The sequence below is a fragment of the Lissotriton vulgaris genome, chromosome 2_1 (genome assembly GCF_964263255.1).
Source record: "Lissotriton vulgaris chromosome 2_1, aLisVul1.2, whole genome shotgun sequence".
NCBI lineage: Eukaryota > Metazoa > Chordata > Amphibia > Caudata > Salamandridae > Lissotriton > Lissotriton vulgaris.
In genome coordinates, this window is record NC_141687.1 from 537,338,001 (window position 1) to 537,352,646 (window position 14,646).

Below are 14,646 nucleotides of genomic sequence, written 5' to 3' on the forward strand. Positions count from 1 at the left end.
CATACAAGCATTAGAGAACCTGCTACTCCTTCAGACTTTATCCACTCCGAGATATATACTAAGACCAAAGTTTCACCAGCGAACCCCTTTGCTATCAATCAAGCTCAGACGAACCTGCTACTCCTTCCGTGTGACCCTTACTAGGTGATATCACAACAAAAGTTTTGCTAGCGAACTTTTGGCTATCATTTATTCACACATTCATACAGAAAACACTAAATAGTGCTTCTGGTTCTGCCCAACCATGCACGAACTTCCTGCGGGTAAATGACCTCAGTGCAATGTGGCTTCCATTTCCCACACGCTATTCTGCCCCCGGGAATTCCTGGCGAAACATGACAGGTACAAACGATTTTGGTTAATACATAAAATTCAATATAGCAGCATCAAATTCAATAAAAAAACATTTCAAATTATATCACATTTGATTGATCAATGAAATATGAACCGTAACCACTTAACTAATGACCTATCTTTAACTAATCCCTAACCATCCTCTGCTACCAAAGAAATATACTGATAGAGGGCGCAGGTCACCCGACTATAATTTTACCAATACTCACCTGGGCCCATAATTCAATTACACATTTACTTAATCAGGCAACCCACACTCTACTACCAGTTTATTTTATTTTCACTAATTCCTATACCATTAACTTACCAATCCTAGTCACTTGGTGCCTATGACCACATGGATCAGGGAGTTAGTTGTAAAGAAAAGGCCATCAAAATACCATAACATTTGCACTCATATAATAACCACAGACTCAGGGTAGGTTCAAACTCTTTATCTAATCCTCATCAAAAGTCCTAAGCCACATATTAAAAGTAATTAAACTATCAATAACCAAGATCAGAAACAGTGTATAGCTATGCAAAAGATAGATTATGCCAACCATTTAGAAAAGTTTGAAATAAAGGGAAGGTAAAACAAGGAACATACTATTTTCAGATACAGACTTTCGCAATTTGACTAAAGGCGGGTAAAGAAAAGGAACATACTAAACCAACAGTTTTGCAATTATTAGTGGTTTGGGAAAGAGCACCATGTGCACTAACGAAACTAATTTTTAGCATATAACTATAGGGAAGGTAAAAATAGGAACATACTATAAATTCAGAAAATCAAACTTAGCCTCTTAAAAGGATAAGGTAAAGAGAAGGAAAATTCTACAAATCATTGGAAACCGTTATAACATTCAACTAAAGGTGGGTAAGAAAAGTGGAACACGCTAAACAACCGTAAATATGAATTTCTCATTTACTTCAGGGAAGGGTAAGAAAAAGGAACATATAAAACCATAGCTTTGCAAATCAGGGAAGGGTAAGAAAAGGACGCACATTATATTGACAATTACCCAAACAAATATATATTTACCTAGAATGGTGTGAAGACCAACCCTGGCCACGGGTCAGTTGGAAAGGACAGGAGAAAACCCCCGAAGATTTCAGTGCCAGTAGGCGAGCAGGTACATATCAGAAAATCAGGACAGGATAACCCCAGAATTTGGATCAGGACCGGACCACCAAAGGTTAAGACCAGCACCCGCAGTTCAGTTGCAACGCCTGCGCTACTACCTCTCTGTAAGGAATCAGCCGAAACCTTGATTGGGTTACCAGCAAAGTGCTTCGCCAGCACTTCAACTTCCCAGAACCCCGATTGGATTCTCGAACCTCCCAACAGAGTGCTCCGCAGCCCTCTGCTCTTGGTCACCTATTGAGTGCGTTGGGTCAATGACAGGTCAGCTATTTGGACAAGTCGGACACATTCTCTAGCTAAACCAACGCTAGTTATACTGTTTTCCAGGTCAGTGTACCACCCCCCAATTTTGCAAGTGTAAGGATCCCCAATTTCGATTTTACAAAGGAGGAGGACAGGTCATCACACCACCTAAATTTTAGACTTTTGCTGTCTCCTTATTCAAATTTATGTCCACGCCCATCAAATTCAGGTTCACATGCCGGTTCATTCCGCCTAACAATGGATGTTCTATTGACGATTACAATGTATACAATTTCGAGTTCATCGGGTAAGCTTCCCAGGAGCATCTTCTAGTCAGTCAGCTCCTTGGCAATAGTCCAAAGGTCACTGTTCCAGAGACTTGCGATTCTCGCGCAGTCGCAGTTTCAACAAAGATGGAGTACAGCGTTACGAGACAGGCCAGTTTTCAAAGTGTAACATTAAATGGAAAAGAAACAGTTTTAGAACACAGAATAAATAAATACACTGTATACCATGAATTTCTAAACTATACCCATTACTTTATAATAGACTATAGCATTAGGATTAGGCAGAACGAACAGCTTAGCAAAAGCAGCAGTGCAAGCCTCTCGCATGTGAAAACACAGAACAGCCATATTAACACTAGTGCGCAGATGCGAACGATTTCCCTCCAAAGCTGCGAGTACGTCAAGTCACGTGGGTATGACAGACGCATGCGCAGTAGAAATTCCCGCGTAGCAGCAGCCATTTTAAATGCAAGCATATTAGGATTCGAAAACACATAAGCAAGCTTCACTCGCATACCCAACTATGATGAAAAAGGGGTAAATTAGTAAGACAAACATGTTGATTACATAGTTAGGGTTATTCAAGGTTCATGATTACAAGCAAGTCTCTTCTCGTGCGAATCCTTGCTCCATCACTGTGTTTCACTATTGAGCAAGGGGTAATAGGCAGCTGTCTATCTTCCTATCACCTATGTTCAGTTGAGGAATAGCACAAACCAGACTACTAAAGCTATTCCTCCTTTCTTCTCTAATGTGTGTAATGTGCCTCACGGTATCCATGATTTAACCTAGGCCACAATTTTTCAAGAATAAATGTAAGTATGCAGACACCTCGATGCATGTGGCAATTAGCAATCGAAAAGGATACTTCTGTCATCATTCTTATAGAACTAATTATTTGAACACTCCCACATGATTCTTGATCAGAAAGCTACAGCATTTTAAACAAGTACCAGCTGGGAATATCGTGTGGATAATCTTCTAGTACAGAGAAATTATGCTCCCAACTGTGTGTCTGCTATTCAGCAATAGAGTCGATCTATCTACAGTCTGTTTAATGTCACCTATTTGGCCCAAGAATGAACTTGGTTTCATTACACCGCACAAATCTATTTGTAAAAAATGTAAATCCAGTATTTGTAAAGCACGAACAATTATCCAAATGCATCAAGGCGCTGGGGGCCGTCGGGAAGATTAAGCAAGCTATTGCCCAGAGTCACATGGTGCTGGGCAGATCCCTGCCGCTGGTGCCTGGGATCAAACCGTGAGGCCCTGTGTTTCGGCGTCGGTCGCCCAGGCCGCTGCGCCACATCTCTTCCCTTCAGTTCACAAAGACTCTAAGCATGATGCACCATAATTGGTGAATGACTAGTGATATCATCACATTTCTAACTCAGAATGTGTCCTGTCATTTTAAATCGCTTTAACATATTGAAATGTGTGCGTTCCCAGGATAATTTGGCTTAAAACATGTCAAAAGATAGCAACACTAAAAAATTTATAGCATCTGCTCGTTTCTTTCTCTCAGGAACTGCAAAGATCTAGCCCGCAAGTGTCCTACTTATTAATTAAGGTAGATCGATTATTTGCTAGTTATTTTACAAGTGCAGGTACTGATAAAGGTTTTCTAACCTAGCCAATAAACAAAATGTTCTTTATTTTAAAGTTAACTGCTACTGATGCCCACCTGACGTTAAATCACTTTCTCAGTACCAAAGATCCTCTGTGGGCCAGGGGTAGTGCAACCATGCTCTCGGATAATCCTAAAGTGCAGTTGGGTACTGGTTACCATACAGTGTGCTATGTTCACTAAATGTTCCTGGACTTCAAACAGTAAGTGATGAGAACTGGTCTTGTGTAATGGCTTCTTTGCTTCAGTGTCACATCACCTATTGTGATTGTCAGGCGATCACTCGTAATGCTTCTGCCATGGCATATTTCAGAATTGAAGCGTCTGTCAGAGGACCAAGAACTACATGATCCTCTCGGTAAGCACAGTATTATCTGACCTTCCAAGTCTTAGGGTTTGATAGTCCATGGCCATTGGATAGCTACTATCACTATTTTGTCATAGGTACTAGGGTAAGAGAGTGCACCAGACTGAGTGGTAGCCTCTTAGTTTCTGTGGGCCACAGTTTTAAAGGTGTACGGGGTAGTGGGTAATATTATTTACCATTTCTGTTTGCCAAATAATAAATATATTTACAAGTAACCCTTATTGTTAATGTATTTGCTTCATGCTTTATGACTGGAATTTAACGAGAGACATATTTTTGTAATCGGAAACTTTAGTTATTTACTTTATATCTTATGTGGTATCTCGGACAAGTGATCTATTTGTACAGCTAATTGACAGCAGAGGTACCAGCTGTTGTTCTAACTTCATGGTCATGATCTCTAAGCACTATTTGTAGGTTTTAGTCTCACAGTTCCATTAATTAAACTCATTGTGTCTTGAGGCATAGTGCTGTGTTGAACTAGACCTTTACAGTTTACATACCTTTAGGATAATTTGAGATTACTGGCTATACACCCAACTTGTAGGTGATCACTTTCAGCAGGTGGTCTTCTTTTCACTCCATTGTTTGGGTTAGTGAACTGACAGTATTCTGTTGTCTTTACTCTTGGGAGCAGACTAAAAGGATTCACTGTTTACAACGATCTAAAACAGCATTTTTATATTTCCGGAGTTTATGAATCTGTATGGTGCGTTTATTGAGGCACATTGTGGAGTCATTATGTGCTCTATTTGGGAGCAAATGATCCTTTGCATGGTAAAGCTCTGCTCTTTTCATCTGTACATAAATCATGATGTGCTCTGCTCTTTTCATCTGTACATAAATCATGATGTGACAAGTTCAAAATAATATGCCAAACCTGGTTCACTCTGTTATTACGTACAATTAACTCACTAATCAAACAATAAAATACCTTTCAGTACTTTTAGACCTAGTAAAGTGCCATACGTGACCCATAGTCTATAAATTAAATGCTACTGGTGGGCCTGTAGCACTGATTGTGCCACTCACTTAAGTAGCCCTTTAAACATGTCTCATGCTTGCCACTGCAGAGCCTGTGTGTGCAGTTCTAAACTGTCATTTCAACCTGGTTAATCTAATTGCCAGTGTCAAATCTTCCTTTTTATAACCTATAGGTCACCCCTAAAAGAGGGCCCAGGAGAGCCCATGGGCAGAGTGTAATGTATTTAAAAAGTAGAACATGCACTTTTAAGTTTTACATGTCCTGGTAATGAAATACTCTTCAAATTTGTTTTTCACTCCTGCAAGGCCTATCTCTCCCATAGGATAACATTGGGATTGGCATATTGTCTTTTATAAGTGTAACTCTCAAATGAGAAAAGATGAGACCCCATTTCTGAAAATGCTACATTTAGGAAGTTGCCATTTTCTTACTGTATACTGAATACACACCTGGGGTGGGTGACAGCCGGCTTCCTGCATTCCCTCTAGACAGCCACATACAAAGGAAGTGTAGGTGTGACTGAGTGGCCATCTATATGCTATTGGGTCCTCCTGAGAAGGATGGGAGTGAGGAGCTGACACTTATACCTGAAAGGGCTGTCTCGTGTCCCCACAGAAAGGGTTGCAAATGCCCCAGTAGTGAGTCTGGAGCTAGAGTAGGACATTCTACCAGTAAGAAGGACTGGTGTGCTGGTGGGGGGCTACCACTTTACTGAACTGCTTTGCTGTGTTGGCCTACTGCCTCTTGCATGGGAGTGAGAAGAACTGCATCTCTACATCCCAGAACCAAAGTATCTCCAAGGGCTTGTTGACTTGCCTCCTGTTTTCTGGAGTCTCAAGGATATTAAAGACTTCTCTCTTCAGCCTGCAACGAGCACCTGGACTCTCTCTGCTGTGAATCCAGCTCTGCCAAGTGGTACAAATCCTAGGCCCTTGGAAGCGAGTACCATGTGCTTCAACCAAGAAAATCCATGCATCAACGACGTTGCGCCAATTAGAACTGGTGCATTTCCCTCGACACGGAGGCATCACCACTGTTGCATGAACCGCAGACACCACATCGACGACTGTGCGACACATTGTGCCCTGTTTCCTACGCATCTACAACATCCGCGCCAACGCATCGCTTTGTGCTGCTTGCATCGCCCACAACCCAGCGGTCCAATGACTATGCATTGCCCTATGTTCATCGCATTTTGACTCTCAATGCATCTTCAACTTTGTATAGTTCGGAATCAACACATCACCTACAACTGCGGAATCGACTGCGACTCATCGCCTCCTCTGCTTACTCATCGCCTTGACGTTGACGCATCCAAGGTACTGTTCAGCAGACCAAGACTGGTTCCTGTGTCTGACCTGCACTCCATCATGGGCGACCTGAACATTTGGATTTGCCCCGGTCAAGTATGACCAGATAACCCCGTTTGTCTCTATTTGTTTCTAACCACTATAAAACCATTTGTTCTTTAAAAATTCCTATCTTTACTTCTACCTATCAGATTTTTGTTGTTTTGATGTTGTTTTACTCATAGAAATATTCTCTATTTTTTCTAAACTGGTGTGGAGTCTTTTCGTGGAGTTTTGACTGTGTTGCTGTTTGAAGTGTTGCACAAATACTTTACACATTGCCTCTTAAGTTAAGCCTGGCTGCTCTGTGCCAAGCTGCCAGAGGGTGAGCACGGTTTAATTTATGTTGTGTATCTGACTTACCCTGAGTAGGATTGTGTTTCCTGCATACCTCTTCCAAATAGAACCCCAATTGCTAACATACTGCGATTACTGTTCTTCTTTTCATTTGTTATTTTCACAGCTTTTAAACATTGTTGGGTTCTGGTTTGGTGAGGTCTGTAATTGTAGGCATGCTGCATTATTCTCTGACTTCAGTTCTTTCTTTCGGGATAGTTCTTTCCAACACAAAACATTGTTCTCCTGCAAGCCATAATGCTAGCCAATGAAGTAGATGGTATTATTTTTCGATAAGCAACAATGTCCGATGCAGGTTATGATCGGGGGTCGTTAGCATACACAACCCCTTTATTTCTGTCATGTGCTGTATTTAAGTAGATGCATATGCACATACTAAATGCCTTTGTTCTGTCTGTATTCAACAGCTAGGATGTCACAGCCTGCTGAACTTCATTGGATGGACTACCTTAGAGATAATGTCTGATTTTTGTTTATTTCTGCAGGAGACCTTTGACAGAGCTAAGGCTTGGGTGAAAGAACTCCAAAGACAAGCCAGCCCAAACATCGTGATTGCTCTTGCTGGAAATAAAATCGATCTGGCTGAAAAGAGAATGGTGGAGTATGAAGTATGTCAACAGTTTTTGTGTGTCTCTGTGGAAGTGACTTAATTTGTGTCACATATAACATAAATTGATTCACTTTTGACGATTTAGTCATTGGATTTGGTGCTCAAGAAAAGCATTGGATTGAGAGCTCAGGGACCTGGAGTTCACAGTTGTAGTACAGGATGTTCACTGTTGACTAAGCAGAGTTCGGAATCCATGCCTGTTAACTTCCTGGTCTGTAGTCAGACAGCGGTAATGGTACTACCACTCTTTTGCTCGTTGTTAGTTGCCTTTGTTGGAAATAGCACAAGAGGACTTCAGAACAATGCGAAACAGTTGACAGAGCAGGAGGCAGAGAGCTGTGTTGTCTGGGGGAGAGTGGAGGGTGAGAACAACTAACATTTGAAGTTGGAGCAAATTGTATGAGGTAGAGCACAGCCTTATATATAGATTTCTGATGGATACATCTAACTGCACATTCCTCACCATTTGCATTTCATAGGTTTCTGTCCAGGTCCGGAAACTCTTCAATAACACTCCCTTGTCAGTAGGGGACGCCGGCTCCACCTCTGCACCATACGTAATGCCTTGTGACGTCACTAGAGCCATAAACACCCTGATCATCGTTATACCTTCAGTTCCCTTTTCCTGTGCCGCCATCATCGCCTTCCGGAGGTTAACAACGTCAACAGTCATGAGGAGAACCTCATGAGTGTTGACATTGTTAACCATATTTCTTCAAAAACCTCAGTTAGGTGCAGATTTATTTCAAAACGTTTCTGCCTTAGTTGTCAGGATTCAAGCATTGTTGGGACTGTGATGGACAGCTGCCTTTTCTGGACCCCTCGACATCGGCCTGTGGTGCCTACGACCAAGACAACAATACCTGTGCGTCATGATGCACCCCAAAGCGCTGGACGTGGCCATCTATCACAGTAATTGGGAGGGCTGTGGACATGTTGCGCCTGCTGCTCCCATCCTAGGAAGTCAAATCCAGCATCCTCACTTAGGTCTAGCATTCCATAACCCATACAGCAGAACGCTTACTTCCATTAAAGAGGCTCCAACAGAGTCTGTGCTAGCCATGTGGGAGACACCAACAACTTCTGCTACAGCCTCAAGACTGGTTGCCGGGTGATATAATCCAGCTCCAGGAGACTCCAGCTTATCATCAGCTCACCCATCCCCAGAGAGCCTATTGTTGCAGGCCTTTTGTTTCTCTCAACTGGCACTGGGCTATTTTCTCTCTACACCAGCTAACCGGTAATCAAAGAAGCTAGAACAGTTTGCCAAGAAAATGTTTTCGGCAGTATCTATTAATGCCACCCGCCTTCTTGGCAGAAATGTGCATGCTCTGTTAGATTCCACACTAGCAGACATCCCCTGTCTTTTAAATAACCTGCGAACACACTTCACAGAGCGGTTTGGAGATGGTCAAGCTGTCACAATGCAGTTGATAGTCTGGCCTGGAAACTGAAGATTCAGTGTCAAGAGGCTCAGGACATCCATCCCCTATGTCTTCAAGTCTAGTTAAGATATTCAAGATTGTCACCAGATATACGTTGTGTGGACAGCAACCTCATACAAGAAAGACCATTTCACCCTCTCCTGAAAACACATACAGACCACCTTAACCGACCTCCCGTTCGATGGATCTCAGCTCTTCTGTGCCAAAGCCAACTCTGCACTGAAGAGATTAAAGAACAGTAAAGCCAATACCAGTTCCCTTGGTCTCCAGATGCAACCCAGAGACTACCATCAGTTTCCAAATTTTTGTTGCTTCAGCAGGGGTTTTTCATTTGAAGACTGTCCACGGTTTGCAGCTGAACAGCAGCAGCAACAGGATAACCCAACTCTACAAGCAATATAGAGGAACAGACCAGGGCCGAACACAAGCTATCCAGCTTCTTTCCTCCTCCTTTTCTTATTCATCCCCAGCCACCACAAGGAAGCAGCCCAGAGCATGAAAAGGGTCAAGGATGCTACATTCAATACTTCCTGGTCCCCAAAAATGATATTGTCCACTACCTGATCCTGGACCTGAGAATTCTGAACTGAAAACGATAAGTTGAAAATGCTGTTCCTGCTTGTACTGGAAAGAGAAGAACTGAATGATGACTGCCAACATGCAGGATGCCTATTTCCACATCCTGATCCTGCAGTCACACAGGAAGTTTATTTGGTTCACAGTCCGGTCTTACCACTACCAGTTTGTGGTCCTTCCATTTGACATCACTTCTGCCCACCCTCGAACCTCCCCCCCCAACCACCCCCACCCTAGTCTTGGCAAAGTTGATGGTGGTGTTTTTCTTTCATCTCGGACAGGCAGAAATCTCCAGTGTTCCTTTACCTGGCCCCCTGGCTCATCAAAGCCAGCTCTCCAGGGATGGTGCTGCACCACTTGCAGGTGACAGGCATGCTGTTGTTCGACCTTGGCTTTTGTTCAACATGCCCAAATATAATCTGGGACCCCCTCAGCGCATCCTGTTCCTGGGGCAGTATTAGGCACCATATTGAGTCAAACCTTTCCTTCTCTCTGGGGGCGGGTGGGGCTCAAGATTTTCATGCTATGATTCTGATGTTTCAGAGTGAATCGATCCTTCCAGTCCTGACGGTCTTACACCTGCTCAGTCTGCTACCCTCCTGCATTCTGTTGGTCACTTGTGTTAGCTGGCTGTTGAGGGCCCTCCTGTGGTGCCTCCTTAGGCAGTGGGCCCAACTCACTGGAGAGCTCCAAAGCTATATCAAAAGCACCGACAGCTGTTAATCTGCATTGATAGTGTGGACAGCAACCTTACACAAGGAAGGGTGTTTCATCCTCTCCCTCCACTAAAAACACTGACCAAGGATGCCTCCACCCTAGGGTGGGTTACCCATCTGGAAGAACTGGAGATCAAATGCCTCTGGTCTCCAGAATGAGGCACATCAGTCTGTTAGAATTGTGGGCAATACGTTTGCCACTCCAGGGTTTCCTTTCTTTCATTCGTGGTCACTCAGGCTGGATCTTAACACACAACATGTCTGCGATATGGTACATCACCACACTTGGAGGGGAGTTGTGTCCTCTCTCTCGAGAAGCTCTTCCGCTCTGGTCCTGAGTTCAGGTCCATCAGATCTGCTTGGTAGCAAATGAATAGACATTCTCAGCTGGTGTCATCTTGTCAACAATGAGTGCCGATTTCATCCGGAGGTAGTCCACAACAGTTTTCAGCTGTGGTTAGACCTCTTTGCCATTCATGGGAACGCTCAGTGCCCGAAATTCTGTGCCTTCTAGTATTAAATGCAGGGAACATTGGGAGACGAATTTTGCTTAATATGGAATTTTTCGCTTCTCCATGCGTTTCCTACTATACCCTTGATTTTTGCATTGTGAGGGAAATTTGTCTCCGACTGGGCCCAAGTAATTCTAATTGCCCTGGACTAGCCATGAAGGAGGTGGTATGCAGATCGCATTCACCTCTCCCTGTGCCTTCCGCTCCTTCTGCCTCACAGGTTAGATCTCTTCTCACAGTCTCAGGGGCAGGTTTTAACCATGCCTCTAATGCCTTCATTTGCATGCATGGGGAAACCTGAGTTATTTTTCCCTGCCTCCTGAGGTGGTGGATGTTATATCATGTTCACAAAGACAAACTACCTAATCAGACTCATCAGGTGGATGGAGCAAATTTGTCACATGGTGTTCTGATAACTCCATAGAACCTCTTCAGGCCTGTTCATCTGACATTTTTACATGTTGCTGTTTTGCTGGCCTGACAGCTGAGCTGTGGGGCACTTTTAAAGGTTATATATCAGTGTTGTCAGTCTTTCTATTTTTGCCTGATCAGTCGTACCTCTTTAAGTCACCCAGTGTTCAAATGTTTAAACATGTTCTCTAAACGTTTCCCCTACTCCACTTATTAAGTCCCAATTTGACCGCAACCTTATTCTCACACATGTTCCCTGTTTGCACTGTTGTATAGTTGACCTTCCTTTAAGGCAACTGCCTGTTAAAGAAGGTCTTTCTGATAGCTATTACATTAGCCAGAATGTTAGTGAAGTACAAGCCGGATCTGTGAAATCTCCATTCATCTCTTTCTTCGCAGATTAGCTGGTACTGGGAACCAGGGTTGTCTTCCTGACAAACTGAGGTTACCTCTTTCCACTTAACCCAGCCCGTTACCAATACAGCATTCTATCTCCCTCCACATCCGACAAAGGAGGAAGAAAAATGTCACCGTCTTGACCCAAAGAGAGTGGTTAGCTTCTACATGGACCGGACCTGTGAATTCAGAGTAGATGACCAGCTCTTTGTCCGATACTTTGGAAAGATGACGGGCAAGGAATAAGTGCATAAGAGGACATTGTCAAGATGGATAAATATGTGCACCAAGATCTGCAATAGCACACAAAGGAGTCACCAGAAGATATTCGTGCCCTCTCCACCAGAGCCAAGTCCTCCACTTCTGCGCTGACGAGAGGTGTGCCAGTTGCAAACATATGGAAAGCAGCAACCAGGGCGTCTCTCCACACATTTGCAAACATTTATTATTGGGCTCTGAAATGAGGAGAGAAGGCCACTTTTCTTGCTCAGATTTGTTGGTATAACTGATCATGTACCCACCTACAGGTGGGTGATCTGCAAGGGGAATCTATTTAGGTAGAAGTATACATCAAAGGAAAAGATACTTGCTTTCAGTAATGCTCTTTCTAGTGGATTCTATATATCTGCCTGGCTTACCCTCCTTCCTGTTGCATGGCTGGTTACACTACGTGTTGACTTGATCTGCCTTCAACATACTACAGGCGATTGCACCTACTTTACGAACGTTAGTGTGATCTGGTTACCTTGAAGGCGCGTTAAAAAGAATGAATGGTAACTGATGTCATCACATTGACAGGGACGTATTGTGTCGCTATGGTGCGTCATGTCGCGTAGCATGTGGCACCAGGGTGAAGCCGGTCACCCTGACCAGTTTGTTATGCTCAAAAAGTGAGGAATCTACACGTAGGCATTGTTTCCACCAGAAAGAGCGCTACTGAAGGTATGTAAATTTTTCTTTTGTAAAGAGAGCACACACTGAAAAAGCTCCCCCTCCAAGATTCAGCCAGTGACCTCTAACCATTGAAATCAAGTATTAGGAAAGCCAATATGTTTGGCCTAGGCAAGCTGGGACTGATGGTTATTACGTTTTTTGTTGGAGGGATATGCCACAAAAATAAAAAAGGAAATCAACAAGAAAATATGCCTTCACCTAAACTCGGCTGCCTTATGCTTACAATAAATATTTTACATTTAAAAAATATTGAGTTGTGCTCTATTTCACTAGAAATGTATTTAAACAACAACCCTTTTAGTTATGCTGTGCATTTATTGTTACTCTTTTTTATTTGTGAAGGAGACCAGAATAAATCGCCACCTATTCAAGAACTCAAAACTACATCCACCTTTATTGTTAAAACTTTTAAAAGTAGTGTGGGTAAAATAACCAGGGAGTATTTAAAATTAATATCAAAAATTCAATTAAAAAACACGCTTTGAGCTACCTTGTGACTAAAGAGAAAATAAAAAAAAAATTACGCGGATTTGAGCAATGTGCATCGGCCTTGTGCAATCACTCAAGGTGAACACTGTCTGTGCGTGACATAGGCTCAGCAGTTGCCCCGTGTTGTATGCTGTGGAGGTCCGGGACAAAAGGCAACTGACAATTTAACAGACCGATAAAGCTAGTAGATCAAAAGCCCCTCCTTGTATGGATAGTGGGTATGATTTTTTTTAGAGGTAAAAACAGTAGTTCTGTCAAGACAGCTAAAGTCATCCCTAAGAGTGTGCATTAGTGGAATACAAGGGGCAGACTGAAGAATAACTCTGAAGCTTGTCCAGAGTGTTCCGAAAATAGGTCCTGTACACCGCTCCATCCTTCATAGAGGAGGTCATAAACTTGATACAATCTTGAATTACGTGTAGAAGTGTATTAGCACTGGATATATAGTACTTTCATTACGCTGAAATGTATTCATTGTGTATTTGGAAGCGAGTGAAGTTTGTCACAGCCTGCAGTTTGCCTTTTCAAATACATTTTGAAAAGATCTTGCATACAACTTAAAGATGGTAAACAGGAAAATGTTCCTTCATTCACACGATGTCGAAGAGAGCGGGCAGAATCAGAAAAAATCATATAATATAACAAGATTCCACTAGAAAGAACACTCAAAACATGTACAGGCAAAAACGCCGAACACCAGCGGAGATTGTCTAACAAATTAATCTCTGTTTTGCACTTCAGTGGCATTACTTTCCATCCTGTGCTTTACCTTGAGGTGCTGTTGTGCCCATATGATCATCTAGTTTCATACTAATCTGGGTACCAAGACCATATATACAGAACGTAAAGTCCTGCGTTAGCATGAGATTGTCCAGAGGGTGCATGTAAACATTAAAATGATAGGTGAGTGAAAGGATCTCTGCAAACCGATCTGATGATGGATAGTTGTTTTAATGAAAACCAACGGATGGCAATCATGTGGTGGCATACACTCAGGTAGGGTGTAATCCCCCACAGGGCCACTCCCTTAAGATCTGAATCCTGCAGCCATTCGACGATATCAGGTGTACGCGAAAATGAGCCAAGGCCGAAGCACAGCCACAACTGCCATTATTCATCGCTGCCAGTAGGCCCTTCTGCTCCTCGCCTACATCGAATGCCTGCCTGATGGAAGTTGAAGACTTTCCCGCTGCTGCTCCGCTGTTTTTGGCTAGATTTGTGCTACATAAATTTCAAATGCCTACATGCACACACACATACTTTCCTGTAATTGAGCATTAACTGTTCCAAAATCCCAAATGGCGTAGTTAGGACCACTCTGAACTACATGGCAGTGTAAATATGTCACATTTCTAAAATGCAATTAGCCTGTAAGCAATGGAAATAATGCGATAAATGAGAACGATATGTATGTGGTGTTTTGGAAGGCTGCAAGAGAGACGATCGTATTACAAATCAAAGTATTATTCACATTTCATACTTATCAACAGAAACATCTTTGCCCCATGTCCCAAAGTCAGCCCCCCACCTTAGGTGAGGGCTGATGTAGTTAGTCACTTGCACTTTCTCGACCTGAAGTCGATTCCAGAATGGACTTCTTTTTTAGGTCGAGGACCGACGGCTGGCTTGCCAGCCGGAAGTCGGAGAATTAATGTCTTTCAGTGTGTGCTTTAAACCCGCCTCTCTCTTCGTCTCTCCTCCATTGGCTGGCTTCCTAAACGGAGGCCAGCCATTGGAGGAGAGAGGCGTCCCTCGAAAGAAGCTCCGTCTCTTTCGGATTCGGGGGAGTGTTCGTGCTGTTCTTTCCACTTTTTAGCCACGCCCCTTTTTAGAACACTG

At 43.0% G+C, this 14,646-nt stretch overlaps 1 protein-coding gene across 2 annotated transcripts in view; it reads left to right on the forward strand.

Annotated features, from left to right (window-relative positions):
• LOC147730708 (ras-related protein Rab-5B-like) overlaps positions 1–14,646 on the forward strand; it is a 358,295-nt gene that overhangs the window by 301,089 nt on the left and 42,560 nt on the right. For both annotated transcript variants that reach the window (XM_086955487.1, XM_086955488.1), the window contains exon 4: positions 7,184–7,306. In XM_086955487.1, the coding sequence (XP_086811613.1) occupies positions 7,184–7,306 (123 nt within the window). The remainder of the gene's footprint in view (positions 1–7,183; positions 7,307–14,646) is intronic.